The sequence below is a fragment of the Pelodiscus sinensis genome, chromosome 19 (genome assembly GCF_052426305.1).
Source record: "Pelodiscus sinensis isolate ZL-2025 chromosome 19, ASM5242630v1, whole genome shotgun sequence".
In the NCBI taxonomy this organism is placed as follows: domain Eukaryota; kingdom Metazoa; phylum Chordata; order Testudines; family Trionychidae; genus Pelodiscus; species Pelodiscus sinensis.
Window position 1 is genome coordinate 34,462,756 of NC_143070.1, and position 18,643 is coordinate 34,481,398.

Below are 18,643 nucleotides of genomic sequence, written 5' to 3' on the forward strand. Positions count from 1 at the left end.
ATCCTACCTCCCGCCCACACCCTGCACCCCCAGCCCGTCCCTGCATCCTACCTCCCGCCCACACCCTGCACCCCCAGCCCCTCCCTGCCTCCTACCTCCCGCCCACACCCTGCACCCCCAGCCCATCCCTGCATCCTACCTCCCGCCCACACCCTGCACCCCCAGCCCCTCCCTGCCTCCTGCCTCCCGCCCACACCCTGCACCCCCACCCCGTCCCTGCATCCTACCTCCCACCCACACCCTGCACCCCCAACCCGTCCCTGCATCCTGCCTCCCGCCCACACCCTGCACCCCAACCTGTCCCTGCATCCTACCTCCCTCCCACACCCTGCACTCCCACCCCGTCCCTGCATCCTACCTCCCGCCCACACCCTGCAACCCCAGCCCCTCCCTGCCTCCTACCTCCCACCCACACCCTGCACCCCCAACCCGTCCCTGCATCCTGCCTCCCGCCCACACCCTGCACCCCCACCCCGTCCCTGCATCCTACCTCCCGCCCACACCCTGCACCCCCACCCCGTCCCTGCATCCTACCTCCCGCCCACACCCTGCACCCCCAGCCCCTCCCTGCCTCCTACCTCCCACCCACACCCTGCACCCCCAACCCGTCCCTGCATCCTGCCTCCCGCCCACACCCTGCACCCCCAGCCCGTCCCTGCATCCTACCTCCCGCCCACACCCTGCACCCCCAGCCTGTCCCTGCATCCTACCTCCCGCCCACACCCTGCACCCCCAGCCCCTCCCTGCATCCTACCTCCCGCCCACGCCCTGCACCCCCAGCCCCTCCCTGCATCCTACCTCCCGCCCACGCCCTGCACTCCCAGCCCCTCCCTGCATCCTACCTCCCGCCCACACCCTGCACCCCCAGCCCCTCCCTGCATCCTACCTCCCGCCCACACCCTGCACCCCCAACCCGTCCCTGCATCCTACCTCCCGCACACACCCTGCACCCCCAGCCCGTCCCTGCATCCTACCTCCCGCCCACACCCTGCACCCCCAGCCCGTCCCTGCATCCTACCTCCCGCCCACACCCTGCACCCTCAGCCCATCCCTGCATCCTACCTCCCGCCCACACCCTGCACCCCCAACCCGTCCCTGCATCCTACCTCCCGCCCACACCCTGCACCCCCAGCCCGTCCCTGCATCCTACCTCCCGCCCACACCCTGCACCCCCAGCCCGTCCCTGCCTCCTACCTCCTGCCCACACCCTGCACCCCCAGCCCGTCCCTGCATCCTACCTCCTGCCCACACCCTGCACCCCCAACCTGTCCCTGCATCCTACCTCCCGCCCACACCCTGCACCCCCAGCCCGTCCCTGCATCCTACCTCCCGCCCACACCCTGCACCCCCAGCCCGTCCCTGCCTCCTACCTCCCGCCCACACCCTGCACCCCCAGCCCGTCCCTGCCTCCTACCTCCCGCCCACACCCTGCACCCCCAGCCCGTCCCTGCATCCTACCTCCCGCCCACACCCTGCACCCCCAGCCCCTCCCTGCCTCCTACCTCCCGCCCACACCCTGCACCCCCAGCCCGTCCCTGCATCCTACCTCCCACCCACACCCTGCACCCCCAGCCCGTCCCTGCATCCTACCTCCCGCCCACACCCTGCACCCCCAGCCCCTCCCTGCCTCCTACCTCCCACCCACACCCTGCACCCCCAACCCGTCCCTGCATCCTGCCTCCCGCCCACACCCTGCACCCCCACCCCGTCCCTGCATCCTACCTCCCACCCACACCCTGCACCCCCAACCCGTCCCTGCATCCTGCCTCCCGCCCACACCCTGCACCCCAACCTGTCCCTGCATCCTACCTCCCTCCCACACCCTGCACCCCCACCCCGTCCCTGCATCCTACCTCCCGCCCACACCCTGCAACCCCAGCCCCTCCCTGCCTCCTACCTCCCACCCACACCCTGCACCCCCAACCCGTCCCTGCATCCTGCCTCCCGCCCACACCCTGCACCCCCACCCCGTCCCTGCATCCTACCTCCCGCCCACACCCTGCACCCCCACCCCGTCCCTGCATCCTACCTCCCGCCCACACCCTGCACCCCCAGCCCCTCCCTGCCTCCTACCTCCCGCCCACACCCTGCACCCCCAGCCTGTCCCTGCATCCTACCTCCCGCCCACACCCTGCACCCCCAGCCCCTCCCTGCATCCTACCTCCCGCCCACGCCCTGCACCCCCAGCCCCTCCCTGCATCCTACCTCCCGCCCACGCCCTGCACTCCCAGCCCCTCCCTGCATCCTACCTCCCGCCCACACCCTGCACCCCCAGCCCCTCCCTGCATCCTACCTCCCGCCCACACCCTGCACCCCCAACCCGTCCCTGCATCCTACCTCCCGCCCACACCCTGCACCCCCACCCCGTCCCTGCATCCTACCTCCCGCCCACACCCTGCACCCCCAGCCCGTCCCTGCATCCTACCTCCCGCCCACACCCTGCACCCCCAGCCTGTCCCTGCATCCTACCTCCCGCCCACACCCTGCACCCCCAGCCCCTCCCTGCATCCTACCTCCCGCCCACGCCCTGCACCCCCAGCCCCTCCCTGCATCCTACCTCCCGCCCACGCCCTGCACTCCCAGCCCCTCCCTGCATCCTACCTCCCGCCCACACCCTGCACCCCCAGCCCCTCCCTGCATCCTACCTCCCGCCCACACCCTGCACCCCCAACCCGTCCCTGCATCCTACCTCCCGCCCACACCCTGCACCCCCAGCCCATCCCTGCATCCTACCTCCCGCCCACACCCTGCACCCCCAGCCCGTCCCTGCATCCTACCTCCCGCCCACACCCTGCACCCTCAGCCCATCCCTGCATCCTACCTCCCGCCCACACCCTGCACCCCCAACCCGTCCCTGCCTCCTACCTCCTGCCCACACCCTGCACCCCCAGCCTGTCCTTGCATCCTACCTCCTGCCCACACCCTGCACCCCCAACCTGTCCCTGCATCCTACCTCCCGCCCACACCCTGCACCCCCAGCCCGTCCCTGCATCCTACCTCCCGCCCACACCCTGCACCCCCAGCCCCTCCCTGCATCCTCCCTCCCGCCCACACCCTGCACCCCCAGCCCCTCCCTGCATCCTACCTCCTGCCCACTCCCTGCACCCCCAGCCGGCTGAAGGCTGTCATCTCTGTGGGGATTTGAGTCGCAGTCCTGCTGTGCCATATTTCACTTACCCGGTGCCTTTCTTCCTGGGGCCTTTCTGGTGTGTTCTTTAAATAGCCCAATGGAGACTTTTCATGTCCCGGCGCTGGCTGCCCGCTCTGCTCTTGCACTGGTCTGACGCTCCCTTCCCAGAGCCGGTCAGTTTTCAGCGAGGGCCTGGCTCTAGGCTGTATTTCACAACCCTAAGAATAGCCCGTGTGGCGTGTCCCTCTGTGCAGGACAGCTGCGGGTTTACGCGGGGGCGCAACAGGCTGCAGAGCATTCGTGGGGGGGTCCGAATCCTGGAATCGCAGGGCGGGCATCAGGTCCTGCCCCCTGCCCAAGGCAGGACCAAGCCAGCTCAATCAACCCAGCCGGGGCTTGGTCAAACCGAGACTTAAACACCTCTAGGGATGGAGATTCCACCCCTCCCTAGGGAACCCAGCCCAGCGCTTCCCACCCGCCTAGGGAAATAGTTTTTCCTAATCTCTAACGTAGACCCCTCCCACCACAACTTGAGACTTTGCTCCTTGGTCTGCCACTTGTCACAACCTCTCTTCATCCTTTTTGGACCCCCCTTCAGGAAGTTGCAGGCTGCTCTCAAATCCCCCCTCACTCTTCGCTTCTGCAGACTAAACAAACCCAACTCCCTCGGCCTCTCCTCATAGGTCATGTGCTCCAGCCCCCGAATCATTTTGGTTGCCCTCCGCTGGACCCTCTCCAATGCGTCCACGTCCTTTCTGTAGTGGGGGGCCCAGAACTGGACACAATACTCCAGATGTGGCCTCACCAAAGCCGAATAAAGGGGAATAATGACATCTCTGGATCTGCTGGCAATGCTCCTCTTAATGCACCTAATATGCCATTAGCCTTCTTGGCTACAAGGGCCCCCTGTTGACTCATCTCCAGCTTCTCATCCACTGTAAACCCCAGGGCCTTTTCTGCAGAACGGCTGCTTAGCCAGTCGGTCCCCAGCCTGCAACAAAGGACCCCACTGCTATGTCACACGCGCAGCTTCTTGAGTGAAAAATATGCAAACGCGTCTAAGCGTGGGCTATCGCCAACCCTCATTTGCCTACCTAACGAGCCGCCGTTTTTGCGGAAGAGGCTCTAGCGCTAGAAGGAGCTGTCTACACGGCCCCTTCTGGCGCAGGAAAACCCCTCTTGCGCAACGCCGTTCTTTCCGAAAATAATCGGCGTGGCGGCAATGCGCAAGATGCGCGAGACGGGGCCGTGTAGACAGCTCCTTCTGGCGCAAGAGCCTCTTCCGTAAAAACGGCGGCTCGTTAGATATGCAAATGAGGCCCAGCGATATGCCACGCTTAGCCTCATTTGCATGTTTCTCATGCAAGACGCCGCGAGTGTAGACATCGCCCACGTGTTTCTACTCGGTGTTGAACCTTGGCCTTTGGGTGTGTTAAGCAACCGCAATTGCAAGTGACGGTGGGACCGGTGTTGGTCCCCGCGCGTGCGTCTGTGTATGGCGAAACGCCGTGTCCACAAAGGCCCTCGTAAGGTTACCCAATAGCAAGGATTAATATTTACACTTGGGGGGGGAATTGACCTAAGATACAGTTCCAGTTCCATGAATAGAGTTGACGTCGCTTCGGTCGAATTCCTGCAGCATTCTCCCGATGGGAGAAACTCTCCCATTGCCTCCCCTTGCGACCCGGTGGAGTCCCGGGATCGGTGGGAGCACAATCAGCAATTGATTGAGCATGTCTTTGCTAGACCTTCCAAATCAACCCCCTGGGGGATTGATCTCCGCATCGATCTTGGGGTCGCTTGAGACAAGCCCTCCGTCTGAGGACTTGTGATAGAAACCAGTCGTGAGACATAGCCCCCACACTGACGAAAGTCAGCACAAGACCGAAACGCCGCGTTCCTCCCATTTCTAAGTGAGGCCGATTCTTTGGACGGAGGCTGGACTTGATCATCAGGAAAATAGAATCACAGAGCTGGAAGAGACTACAGGAGGTCATCAAGTCCAGCCCCCTGCCCAAGGCAGGACCAATCCCAACTAAACCAACCCAGCCAGGGCTTGGTCAAGCCAGGACTTAAACACCTCTAGGGATGGAGACTCCACCCCCTTCCTAGGGAACCCATCCCAGCGCTTCCCCACCCGCCTAGGGAAATCATTTTTCCTGCTATCCAGCCTAACTTTCCAACAGAAGATCCGTTTTGAACCCTATCAAAGCAAAAAACACATTCATAAAATGCCTTCAAACTTTATTTCCACTGCAAGGTCTTTTGGCCAACGGCGCGTTTCCAAGCCCCAACGTGCAATGAATTATTTGCCAGCATATAATCAGGGGTCGCCCAATAAAATTAAGAGGCAGCAGGTTTCAAACAAACAGAAGGAAGCATTTTTTCACACCATGCACGGTCAACCTGTGGAACTCCTCGCCAAAGGATGTTGTGAAGACTAAAGAATAGAAGAGCGTTCAAAAAAAGAGCTGGATACGTCCATCAGTGGCTACTCGCTAGGATGGGTAGGGAGGGTGTTTATCAGGAAATGGGCGATGGCGGCGGGATCACATGAGGATTACCTGTTGTGTTCCCTCCCTCTGGGGCATCTGGCATTGGCCACTGTGGGCAGACAGGACACTTGGCTGGATGGACCTTTGGTCTGACCCCGTCTGGCCGTTCTGATATTCTTATCAAACAACTTGTACATAGAAGAGGTACCGAGGTCACAGAAATACGACGCACATCAAGTCTTCAAGGAAGGACACTATGCACAGGCTCTCATTAAGGCCTGGTTAGACATCCCCTGTGTAGACGTGTTTAATCCAGAGCAGGCCTCATTTACATTTGCAACAGTTGAACTACATGGCGGTACAGCCGATGTGGTTAGACGGGCGGACGTTCCCAGTGTAGACGTGTTTAATCCAGAGCAGGCCTCATTTACATTTGCAACAGTTGAACTAGATGGCGGTACAGCCGATGTGGTTAGACGGGCGGACGTTCCCAGTGTAGACGTGTTTAATCCAGAGCAGGCCTCATTTACATTTGCAGCAGTTGAACTCCATGGCGGTACCGCTGATCTGGTTAGACTAGAACACCTCCCCCATGTAGACGCGTTTAATCCAGAGCAGGCCTCATTTGCATTTGCAGCAGTTGAACTCCGTGGCGGTACAGTTGAGCTGGTTAGACTAGAACACCTCCCCCGTGTAGACGCTTTTAATCCAGAGCGGGCCTCAGTTCCATTGGTTTGGCGCCAGAAGACCGTAGACCCGCTCACGCGGCTCTTGCCTTGCTGACCGTTTTCTCTACACTGACCGTCTCTCCTCGTGGCTCCAGTTCCGATCCACGGCCCACTTCGGCCGCCGGGCGCCGTGGCCGACGCGTTGTCGGGATCGGGACGAGATGGGCGCAGTTGGCTTTGGGCCGCTCCCCCCGCGCGGCGCGGGTCAGGGGCACAGTTTGAGGTAGGTGATGGTGGAGCAGACGGAGAAGAGGGGGAAGACTTGCTCGTCGAAGGCCACGTGGAAGGTGAACAGGTGCTGCCTGGTGTCGGCGTTGTAGAAGGCCACCTCTTCCCCTTCGTAGTCCAGGCAGACCCGGACTCGGCTGAGTTTCTCGCCCAGGCCCAGCGGGGTGCGTTGTGGGGAGGTGACGGCCCAGTAGCGCCCGCCGTTTTGCTGCAGGGCCCAGATACCCTCCTCGGGGGCAAATTGAGTCAGGCCTTTCCGGCGCACTGACTCCCGGGCCACCCCGAACGCCCAGCCGTCCGAGGCCCCCACCTCCACCTCCCAGTAGTGCCGGCCTGACCGGAAGCCTTCCAGCGCCAGCACCCGCGAGTTGGTGTCAAACCGCTTGGGGCTGTTGGGCAGCTCTTGCTTTCGGCACCCCATCCTCACGCTCTTGAGGTCGGCGGAGAGGACCAGAAGGTGGTTGGCTGTCTCCGGGTCCAGAGTCAGGTCCTCTGTGGGGAAGGAGAAGACGAAGAAGAAGGACGCTGAATGAGGGACGGAGATGCCTTCACAAAGCATCCCAAAGAGGCAGGGAAAAATTGGTTGAGCCCCAAAAAAAAAAAAAAAAAAAAAAAGAGGGTACTGCACCTTTAAATTATCTCACTCCCCCCGCCCTAACAGATGCTGCCGGCCATCTTTTTGAGGAAAAAAAAAATAGGTCCCTGCGTCTTTAAATTACCTCACCCTCCTAACCCCCACCCTCACAGATGCCACGGGCCATCTTTTTGAGAAAAAAGAGAGGTGGCTGTGCCTTTAAATTACCTCACTCCCTCTGCCCTAGCAGATGCTGCTGGCTGTCTTTTTGAGAAAAAAAAAGAGGTCGCTGTGCCTTTAAATTAACTCACTCTCTCCCTTCTCCCCCCTCCTCCCCCGCTCTCTCAGATGCCTCCGGCCATCTTTTTTAGGGGAAAAAAAAAAAGGCCACTGCGTCTTTAAATTACCGTGCTCCTGGCTCCTCCCCACCGGCCATCTGTCCGAGGAAATCAGAAAACACCGGACACTTTACATGTCCAGTACTCTCTTTTTTTTTTTTTTACCGGACGAAAGGCCAAAATACCGAACTGTCCAGTCGAAAACCGATCACCCGGCAACCCTAAGTGGAGAATAAGACGGAGAACTCCGTATTGCCGCTGGATAAACCCACGGCACGCCCGCAGCTTGAATCCTGCGGACAGATGTGGTCGCCTCATCTCCAAAAAAATCTCTCAGTGTTGGAAAAGGTTCAGAAACGGGCCCCAAAAGGATGAAGGGTTTGGAACGGGTCCCGTATGAAGAGAGATTAACAAGACTGGGACGTTTCAGCTGAGAAAAGCGGAGGCGGAGGGGGAGGGAGGAGAGAGATCCGTAAAATCGTGATGGGCCGGAGAAAGTGACTAAGGAAAAGTGTTTCTATCACATAAGAACGAGGGGACACCCAGGGTGTGTCTAGACTTTAGGGCCTTTTTTCGAAAAAACTTCCCCTGTGTCTAGACTGCTGGCACGTTCGTTCGAAAGTCAATTGAAAGAACGTGGCCGTTTTTTCGACCGCGGAAAAGCTCGTCGTACGAGGAAGAACGCTTTTTTTCGGAAGTGCTCTTTCGAAACAAGGCGCTAGGCAATGCAAACGGTGCTTTCTCGAAAGAGAGCATCCAGACAGCTTGAGGGCTCTCTTTCCAAAATGCGGCTTGCTTTTTCGAAAGTACTGGTTGCAGACTAGACGCTCGTTTTTCGAAAGCGGCTTTTGCAAAAGTATCTTTCCAAAGAGGCTTGCCGTCTAGACGTAGCCCCAATGACATGAATCGGTAGCAGGTTTCAAACAAAGAAAAGGATGTTTTTCTTCACTCAGTGCGCGGCCAATCTGTGGAACTCCTCGCCAGAGGATGTGGTGAAGGACGCAACTTTAACGGGGTTCAAAAAAAGAGCTAGATAAATTCATGGGGGGTTAGATCCATCAATGGGTATTAGCCAGGCTGGGTAGGACGCTGGGCCGGCTGCTCTGATGTGATTAGCTATTTTAATTCTGCACTAGCAACTTGATTTCCACACCCTCCATCCCAGAGCCACCAGAGCCTCTGCTAGCTTGTCTGCATCGCCCGTGTTTCCCCTTCAGCTAGGTGTTTGTCCTTGCCCCTTCACGTCTGGATGCCTTTGCTGTCCGAGAAAGCACCCGCGTATCCCCCCGTCGTGTCTGACACACTGGCCCTGCACCGTCTGCCAAAGAAGAGCCTCTCTAAGCACTTGCCAAAGTTACGGACACTCGGGCGGCCCCCCCAGCACAGTCCCATGCTGGCCCGCCGGTCAGCAAGGTGCCTGCAACTGGTGTGTCTCCTGGTGGTGCACATCCCCGGTGCACTGAACAATATTTATTCTGCACATGGATGGGAAAAAATGGAGCGGGAACTCCAACTGTCTCAGTCCCCAATGAGCTGGTCAAAGAGGAGTTCTACTGTCTTGAGAAACACTTTATGGGGGATTCTGCAGTGGGGTGGTTCTGTGGGGGGTGGAATGGGGGCAGGTCAAGGGGGGCTGCCTCAGGCCCTGCCCCTCTGTAGGGGTGGTCTGCTGGCACCCACCCCTTTAAAGCTGGGTAGCCACAGAAAAGAAAATTCGCCCGCCATTTGGCTGGGATCGGTCGCTTCTCCATGGCACGCTGTCCTGATTTCTCGTGGCGTAAGGGATGGTAAATTTGGTGACATCGCGACCGGCGTTGCTCTAATTTTTCCCCACCGGTATGCGGAATAAATATTGTTCCATGCACCAAGGCATGTGTGGAGGTGCACCACCTACAGAGACACACGCTTCCGGAAGTGTGCACTCTGCTAATCCACTGGGTAGTGTTTGAAATTCTCCAAGTGCTTGGCTTATAGGGGCTCTGATTGGGGCCTTAATTTGTTGCTTGAAATTGTTGCAGAACCGTGGCAGAGTGAGGTGGTCAACACTAGAGCCAACTCTAAGTTAAAATCTCCACGCTTTCCATGGGTCGGTGTGGACCCGTCCTCCGTCCTCATGCCAACGGGAGAGGTTCCCGTCGGTGTTCCCTGCTTGGGGGGTGGGGGAGACTCCAGTGCTGCCCAGCTGGTTAGCAGAGATTCCACAGCTAGGGTTTGTGTTTTGATGTGTGGTGCACGTTCACACGTGCCTGGGTGCACGTCAGAAAATTATTCCGCACATGGGTGGAAAAAATCTGCACCTGGGTGGAAAAGATTAGAGGGGACTTTGGTTCCCATCTGGGTAGGGGTTGTGTCTCCCCGAGAGGCGGTTAAGCCCACAAAGGTATTCTTCTGTTGATGCAGGGCTTTGACTTTTGTTGGCTTCACTATGTTGCTCGAAGGGAAGGGGGGATTTTTCATTCCTCAAGTGACACCCGATTTTGAGCATAGGCCAGGCCTACACTGACGTCCCCTCAATCGAGAGAGAGGAAGTTAAAATTCTCGTTTTCCTTCCCCTAGAACCGTTTGCAAGCGACGACCCCAATGGAAAGTCTCTTTGGCGTTTACCTTTTTCACCTTTCCCCAGTTCATCTTGCAGAGAGGCTGAAAGAAGAAGAGAGGCCGTCAGGGCTGTGTCGTGAGGGCAGGGAGGTTCAGGAAGGAACCGATATTCACTTGAGCTCGTCTGCGGCCGCGGGGAAATCCGCAGGAACACAGATAAGAGCAGGACAAGCTGACCCTCCAGTGAGATCCCGAATGGTTAGGGAGCAGCGAATTCCTCGCCGGCTTCCCTTTATGCCGCCCAAAACGAAGGGCACCCTCTGAGTTTGATTTAGCGAGTCTGAAGGAGGCCCGCTCAATCAAACTCCGGAAGATCGATCGTGGCAACTGGCATCTTCAAGTTGAGGGGGAAAGTTGAGGGGGGGCGGCCATTTTGAATTATGCTTTTCCCCGCAGCTCACCTCCGACTGCCTCGCAGCACACTGCTGTGCCTTGGAAGACGTGTTTCAGAAACACTGGTCTAGACAGGGCTGAGTCCTGCCAAGAGAACAGGGGACTGGACTCGATATCCCCTCGAGGTTCTTTCTCGTTCTAGTGGACGGGGATCCAACTCAAGTCCCTGTGTTTTCAGTGTCACGGATTTCGCCTGCTTTTGAAATCTCTTAGCACCATCGACTGCCCCTTCTCGGTTGGTGCACACAGGCTAACCAAGAAACCGGCAGATTCTGGGCTTTCCCCTCGTGCACTGAACACGTCGGGCCCCAAACGCATGGAAAACACCGCGCCGTCCTGGCTCGTGGCAGCCACCCACCTTTGAATTTCCTGAACGCGGCCTGGAGACCGGCGGTCTGGAGAGAGAAGTTGCCGATGGCGCTTTTCACCTCCGAGGAGACAGACTCCGGCTTCTGGAACGTCAGGCTGCTGCTTCTGAAGGGGAAGGAAAAAAAACGGACAATCGGCGTTTCCCGGATGCGGATGAGTATCCCCCTCGGATGAAGCAGGTTTTACCCAGGGAAGCCGATGCCCAAATCAACCTGTCAGGCTTAGGACGCCTCGTTGCTTTGGACTTCTTGGATTTTATCCATGAATGGCGACAGGAAAAAGTCCACTTCGTGTGTCTTATCCGGCCCTTCGTGTTAAACATCCCGGTTCGGTTTTAATTAGTGAGCACCGGGACTAGAAGACTCAACCGGGAGACAAAACACCCAGGATACCAAATCTTCACATGCTGTGAGTGAGACCTTCCCGGGCAGGGGATGAACTAGTTCGGAACAGTAGGGGGCACTCTCACCCGGCCTTCCGAAGAGGAGGGGCGGGGCTTCCTGTAAACCGAGTCATTGGGCAGCTGCCCAGGAGGGATTTCATATGCCACCCTAGCGGATTAGCTGAGCGCCCACCTTAGGCAGCATGTGTTTCTCCCGGTGGTGCACATGCCTCGGTGCACATTGCAAAATTTATTCCACACACAGATGGGAAAAAATTTGCAGGAACGTCGCTGCTCACCCAGGCCAGAGAGAGGAGGGGGGAGTTGCCCCCGACTTTTAATGATTCCTCACTCTCCTCCTCCACAGACCTTAGAGGAGGTCTGCCTCGTGAGCCCCAGAGACAGAGGGGAAACTGAGGCATGACCCAAGAAAGTAACTCACCCATCGTCCCTCCCGGCACAGCCAGGAACACAAACCTGCTGAATCTTTAGCTGAAGCTCCTCACCAGGCCAAACGAAACCTCTAGTTTCACTCTAAGTCGGGAGTGGGTAATCGTTTTTGTATGGGGGCATTTCATCAGGTTTGGTAGCAGTGGCGGGCTGGCTCCGCTCCTCCCCTCCTGGAAGGGGAGGGGCCGTAGGTGGAAGAGGCAGAGCCTCAGGTGGAAGGGGCGGAGTCTCGGGTGGAAGAGGCGGAGTCTCGGGTGGAAGGGGCGGAGTCTCGGGTGGAAGGGGCGGAGTCTCGGGCAAAAAGGGGGCGGTTCCTTCTGGGCCTCTGGCTCTGCTCTGTCGCCACCCTTAGGAGACTTCTCCGGTGTCCTCCTGGGAGAGTCTGGGAAAGTCGGGACTTTCCCCCTCAAGTTCCGAGTCCTCCGAGACTGTCTGGGCCCCTTGACGGGGTCTGGGCAGGGGAGGCCGTGACGGATTCTGGGTAAAATCGGTCTTAGAGCCGGTGGCACGAGGGCCGGCCGACGGGGGCCCTAGAGTCCCACCTCGAAGTCTTCAGGGAGAGGAAATTTACGTTAAAGTCGCTCCGCGACCCCACGGAGCCCTGGATCAGGCTACCAGGCAGGTCTGGGGAACCGTTCTGGGGGCGCTGACCCACAGAAAAATCAGTCGGGGGGAGGCCCAAAAAAGTGACCCCCGAATGAGCCGCAGGAAGCTACTCCCCCACATTTCTCTTTCACACCGGGAGCCCGGCAAAGGCAGTCTGAGGTGTTCCCTCGGGCAGGCAAAGCAGACCTGAGAGTTTCTGCGGGTGTTTACGCTCCCCCGGGAGCCCTAGGGTTGGGGCGACGTGGCAAGATCCCTGTCCGTCCCCAGCGAGTCCAGCTGTCCCTCGGGACCTCCGCCCGGCCCACACCGACCTGTCCGCCGCCCGCGTGGGAAAAGAGCAAGGGAGGGCGAAGCCGCAGCTCCGTACCTGCTCACGATGCTCGTCACGTCCTGGAGCGGGGAGAAAAAGAGAGAAATGCGTCCTAATTGCACTGCACACCCCGGGCAACGTGAATTCCTCTTGCCGGCCCCTGGCTCCGAAACTTTGCAAGCGGGGCCCCCAGGAAGCAATTCTTGGGGTTTTTAATCCTTGGGCTCTGGGCCCCCGAGCAACCAGGCACCAAATGTGTGTGGGGAGGGGAGGGGTTAAATAGAAATCTATACAAGAAATCCTTAAAATATTTAAAATGTCTTTAAAAGCTTTAAGAATCTTTAAAAGAAATCCTTAAAATCTTTTTAAAAAATTAAAATATTTAAAAAATCTGTAAAAGAAATCCTTTAAATAGTTAAAATGTCTTTAAAAGCTTTACGAATCTTTAAAAGAAATCCTTAAAATCTTTTTAAAAAATTAAAATCTTTCAAAATCTGTAAAAGAAATTTTTTAAATATTTACAATTTCTTTAAAATCTTTCAAAATCTTTAAAAGAAATCCTGCAAATATTTAAAATGTATTTAAAATCTTTCAAAATCTATAAAAGAAATCCTTAAAATATTTAAAGTTTCTTTAAAATCTTTAAAAATCTGTACAAGAAATCCTTAAAATATTTTTAAAAAATTAAAATCTTTAAAAATCTGTAAAAGAAATCCTTTAAATATTTACAATTTCTTTAAAATCTTTCAAAACCTTTAAAAGAAATCCTGCAAATATTTAAAATGTATTTAAAATCTATCAAAATCTTTAAAAGAAATCCTTAAAATATTTAAAATTTCTTCAAAATCTTTAAAAATCTATAAAAGAAATCCTTCAAATATTTAAAGATTCTTTAAAATCTTTAAAAATCTGTACAAGAAATCCTTAAAATATTTAAAATTTCTTCAAAATCTTTAAAAATCTATAAAAGAAATCCTTCAAATATTTAAAGATTCTTTAAAATCTTTAAAAATCTGTACAAGAAATCCTTTAAATATTTAAAATTTCTTTAAAAGAAATCCTTAAAATATGTAAAGTTTCTTTAAAATCTTTCACAATCTTTAAGAGAAATCCTGCAACTATTTCAAATCTCTTTACAATCGTTGCACAGAAGCCTGGCCCCTAATTTTCCAGAAGAAACCGGCTTGGTTGCGTGGACGCGCCGCTTATTATTTCGAAATGGGCGGGGCTGATTCCGAACTAACGCCCTAATGTAGGGCGTAAGGTGCGGCCAGTCCGCCCGTAATTTTGAAAGCTACAGGCTCACCTGGCCGCCCCTCGGAGACGGTTCACGCCGCAACGGGCCGGGCCGCCTTTTCGGCTTCTTCCGCAATCGACTCCTGGGGGGTTCCCACGCCCTCCCCCGGTTCTCTTTCCCAGCTACACTTGCTTGGCTCGGACACTTCGAATGTAGAAGGTGGAGGCCCGTAAGGGACATTTTTAATGGGGCGGGAGGTGGCCACCGTTTATCGAGGCGTCTTATTCTTGGGGTGCCGGCGGGCACAGGCCTCCTCCTTCCTGCCCTTCGAGCTCCCGGCCCCTCCCCGGCCTCACCTGGAGGAACTCGAGGGCCGGCTGCTGGACTTTCTCCTCCAGCACCGCGATCCGCTCGCCCAGGCGGGAAATCTCGCGGGAGAGGGTGACCACGTTCTCCTCCTGTCGCCGGGCGAGGCTCTTCTCCAGCCGGCCCAGCCGCCCCAGCAGCGCCTCCTCTTGCTCCTGCAGGAACCGGCGCAGGCCCTCGAAGGCCGAGAGGAGCAGCCGCCGCTCCTGCGCCAGGGTTTCCTGCCGGGCACATGCAGGACGGGGGGTCGGCAGGGACCCGGGGCGGGAGAAAGTGGGGGGGAGGATGCAGCTAGCCGGGCGCGTTTCCCCAAACGCCGGCCCGACGGGTGAGCCCGGTGCAACTCAGCCCCCCAGGCGGGGTGAGGGCAGGGCCATGGGAGAAGAGGTGGCATGGGGGCGGGGCCTTAAAGGAAGAGGCGGCCTGGGGGCGGGGCCTCAGAGGAAGAGGCAGCATAGGGGCGGGGCCTCAAGGGAACAGGTGGCCTCGGGGCGGGGCCACAGGGAAAGAGGCAGCATGGGGGTAGGGCTGCAGAGAAACAGGTGGCATAGGGGCGGAGCCACAGAGGAACAGAGGCCTGGGGGCGGGGCCACAGGGGAACAGGCGGCGTGGGGCGGAGCCACAGAGGAACAGAGGCCTGGGGGCGGGGCCACAGGGGAACAGGCGGCGTGGGGCGGGGCCATACTTTCACGAGAAACGAGGGGCCCCCTTGTGGACCCAGGTAATTAACCTTTGGGACAAATGCCCCCAGGGGAGAGGTGCCTGGGGGGCCACCGGCCGTGTGACACCCCCCAGTCCAGTGGGGCCTGGGCAACTAGTGGGACCAGGGGAGGGGGCGACGCTGGCAGTGGGGGGGGTGGCTCAGATGCCCCCCAGCGGATTGGCCCAGCGCCCCCAGCAGGTGGCAGAGTGTGTGTCTCTGGTGGTGCACGGCCGCTCCGGCCTCGGTGTGTAGAACAAAATGTATTCCACCTCGTGGGCCCCTTTCCCGCCTCCCGTCCCCCGGCCGTGGGTCGCCCTCCCCCCCATCGTTGGCCCTTATTACTAGTAGAAAGTGGGGGGCCTGGCCCCTTGCCCCCCCAATCCTGGCAACAGGAGTGCAGTGTTACACGCCAGGGAGAATCAAGTTCCCCTCGATGCTCAGCAGTGTTCCCTGTAATGTGCGCCACCCATGTGCGGAATACATTTTGTTGCATGCACCCCGGGCGCGCACCACCCGCAGAAACACACTGGCATTGAAATCTCTCCTGGGCGGCCGCCCCGGCGCTCAGCTTCCAGGGGACACTGGCAGATCCCAGCGCCAATAAACATCAGGTTCCTTGTGTCACTCGGCACGGGCACGTACCAGCAGCTCCTGGCTTTTCTTGGCATCTGCGGATTTAAACTCCAGCAGCTCGTCTCTCTCCTGCTTCAGGACCCCCAGGCAGCTCTGGATTTCCTCCTAGGCCCGAGGGGGCAGGGGGAGCAGGGAGGCGGTGAGCTGCTTGTGTTGTGGGCGGGGGGGGACGCTGCCTACTGTCGTCCCCGCCCCCGCCCCCACCCCCACCGCCCGCAGGCACAAAACCTCGCGGCAGCCCGCACAGACAGACACACACGGCCAGACACGCCCGCCGAGAAGAACCTCGCCCGCCCCCACGTCAGCCCACAGACGCGCACGAGAGACGTTCGCACGCGCATAGATAGATAGATAGATAGATAGATAGAGGGGGTGTGTGGGGATAGATAGATAGATAGATAGATAGATAGATAGATAGATAGATAGATAGATAGATAGAGGGGGTGGGTGTAGATAGATAGATAGATAGATAGATAGATAGATAGATAGATAGATAGAGGGGGTGGGTGACTATAGATAGATAGATAGATAGATAGATAGATAGATAGATAGATAGATAGATAGATAGATAGATAGAGGGGGTGGGTGGGGATAGATAGATAGATAGATAGATAGATAGATAGATAGATAGATAGAGGGGGTGTGCGGGGATAGATAGATAGATAGATAGATAGATAGATAGATAGATAGATAGATAGATAGATAGATAGATAGAGGGGGTGTGTGGGGATAGTTAGATAGATAGTTAGATAGATAGATAGATAGATAGATAGATAGAGGGGGTGGGTGTGTGGGGATAGATAGATAGATAGATAGATAGATAGATAGATAGATAGATAGATAGGGTGTGGGGGGAGGGGTAGGTAGGTAGGCAGATGTGGGGTGGTGTACATAGGCAGCAAGAGAGATGGATGCTGTGGGGGAGGCAGATGATAAAGAGGGAAGGGAAAACTTGCTCATTACAAATCCAGACAGAGAGGAAGCCCTGACAGACACACAGCCCTGGCGCCTGTCAGACAGACAGCCAGGCAGACACACAACCCTGGCACCTGACAGACAGCCAGACAGACACACAGCCCTGGCACCTGACAGACAGACACACACACACACAGTCCTGGTGCCTGTCAGACAGACTCACACACACACACAGCCCTGGCGCCTGTCAGACAGCCAGACAGATACACAGCCCTGGCTCCTGACAGACAGCCAGACAGACACACAGCCCTGGCGCCTGACAGCCAGCCAGACAGACACACAGCCCTGGCGCCTGTCAGACAGCCAGACAGACACACAGCCCTGGCGCCTGTCAGACAGCCAGACAGACACACAGCCCTGGCGCCTGTCAGACAGCCAGACAGACACACAGCCCTGGCTCCTGACAGACAGACTGACACACACACAGCCCTGGCGCCTGTCAGACAGCCAGACAGACACACAGCCCTGGCTCCTGACAGCCAGCCAGACAGACACACAGCCCTGGCGCCTGTCAGACAGACTGACACACACACAGCCCTGGCGCCTGTCAGACAGCCAGACAGACACACAGCCCTGGCTCCTGACAGACAGACTGACACACACACAGCCCTGGCGCCTGTCAGACAGCCAGACAGACACACAGCCCTGGCTCCTGACAGACAGACTGACACACACACAGCCCTGGCGCCTGTCAGACAGCCAGCCAGACACACAGCCCTGGCTCCTGACAGACAGCCAGACAGACACACAGCCCTGGCGCCTGTCAGACAGCCAGACAGACACACAGCCCTGGCGCCTGTCAGACAGCCAGACAGACACACAGCCCTGGCTCCTGACAGCCAGCCAGACAGACACACAGCCCTGGCGCCTGTCAGACAGCCAGACAGACACACAGCCCTGGCGCCTGTCAGACAGACAGACACACACACAGCCCTGGGGCCTGTCAGTCAGACAGACAGACACACACACAGCCCTGGCGCCTGTAGTCAGCCAGGCAGCCCGCCCCGGCAGCCCGCCGCCCCGCTACCTTGTACTCCTGGGCGGCCTCGTCGAGGGGCACGACGGCGTGGGGCCGGTGCTCGCGGGAGCGGTCGCACACCACGCAGACGGCCCGGCGATCGTCCTTGCAGAAGAGCTTGAAGGGCTCCCGGTGCTGGGGGCAGAGCCCCCCCTCCGGCCCCCCGCAGGGCGCCCCCGGCAGGCTCAGCTGGCGGATGATCTCGGCCAGGTTGGCCAGCTGCCGGCTGGGCCGGAGGCTCTGCTGGGGGGACAGGGCCCGGCACTGGGGACAGGGGAAGTCCCGCTCCAGGCCCCGCCAGCTCTGGGCGATGCAGGCCCGGCAGAAGTTGTGGCCGCAGGCGACGGACACCGGGTCCCGGAAAAACTCCAGGCAGACGGAGCAGGTGGCCTCCTCCTGCAGACTCCCGGGGAGGAAGACGGCAGCCATGGCCAGGCCGGAGCGGAGCTGCCTGGCACGGTTCCCAGCCTGGGCGTTCCCTTCCCGCCGCCTCCGGCTCCCCTCCCCGGTGTCCAATTTCTTCCACCGGCCGTGTGGAGGAGACTCGAGCCGACAGCAAAGGCAGCGCAGGGCCCCCAGAACTCCCCGTCCGACGGCTGACGGCCGGGCTGGAGCCGTCTCAGCCCCGGAAAGTGGGGAGAGGCTGTTCCCGGAGCCGAGTCGGGGTCCCGCCGCTCCAGCAACCGTGGGAACTGAAAGCTGGATTTTCCCGGCCTCCCGTCAGGACGTGGCTTGAGCGCACGCCTCTGCGTGTGTCCGGACTGCAGGGTTTTTTCGAAACAACTAGACCTGCCTCGAGACGACCGCCGCGGTTTTGTCGACGGCGGTAAAGCTCGTTCTACGAGGAAGCGCGCCTTTTGGCGAAAGGCCTCTTTCGACACAGGGCGCTAGTGCTTGAAAACAGCGCTTTTTTGAAAGAGAGCGTCTTGACTCGCTTTCGACAATGCGAGCCGCGTTTTCAGAACAGCTTCTTGCTGGCTAGACGCTCTTTTGCCACAGAGGCATTTTCTGTCTAAAGAGATACTACGGCAAGGGAGGTGGAGCTTGTCCAGGAGGCAAAACGCAGGAATAAATTGCTTACGGGGATATTTCAGAGCAGGTTAGACAGAC

General features: G+C 57.8%; 1 protein-coding gene across 2 annotated transcripts; it reads right to left on the minus strand.

Annotated features, from left to right (window-relative positions):
* Positions 1-5,336: 5,336 nt before the first annotated feature.
* On the minus strand, positions 5,337-18,107 carry LOC102454807 (E3 ubiquitin-protein ligase TRIM7-like). 2 transcript variants are annotated; one of them, XM_075913674.2, is made up of 7 exons: positions 17,543-18,107; positions 15,550-15,645; positions 14,195-14,425; positions 12,659-12,681; positions 10,843-10,958; positions 10,098-10,133; positions 5,339-7,073 (listed from the first exon to the last, which is right to left on the minus strand). In XM_075913674.2, the coding sequence occupies exons 1-7, from the start codon at positions 17,960-17,962 to the stop codon at positions 6,559-6,561; spliced, it is 1,437 nt and encodes a 478-aa protein (XP_075769789.2). In that variant the 5' UTR covers positions 17,963-18,107; the 3' UTR covers positions 5,339-6,558. The 2 variants fall into 2 exon arrangements, with proteins under 2 accessions (XP_089627487.1, XP_075769789.2); XM_089771361.1 differs by lacking the exon at positions 10,098-10,133 and having other exon boundaries at positions 5,337-7,073.
* Positions 18,108-18,643: the final 536 nt, after the last annotated feature.

Excerpts from the sequence above, each read along its gene's own strand:
- LOC102454807 (XM_075913674.2), bottom strand. The coding sequence starts at position 17,962 with ATGGCTGCCGTCTTCCTCCCCGGGAGTCTGCAGGAGGAGGCCACCTGC. Across the intron at positions 10,959-12,658 it reads GTGACGAGCATCGTGAGCAG|AAGCAGCAGCCTGACGTTCC; the intron begins GTACGGAGCTGC and ends CTTCCCCTTCAG. Across the intron at positions 7,074-10,097 it reads ACTGGGGAAAGGTGAAAAAG|AGGACCTGACTCTGGACCCG; the intron begins GTAAACGCCAAA and ends CCTTCCCCACAG.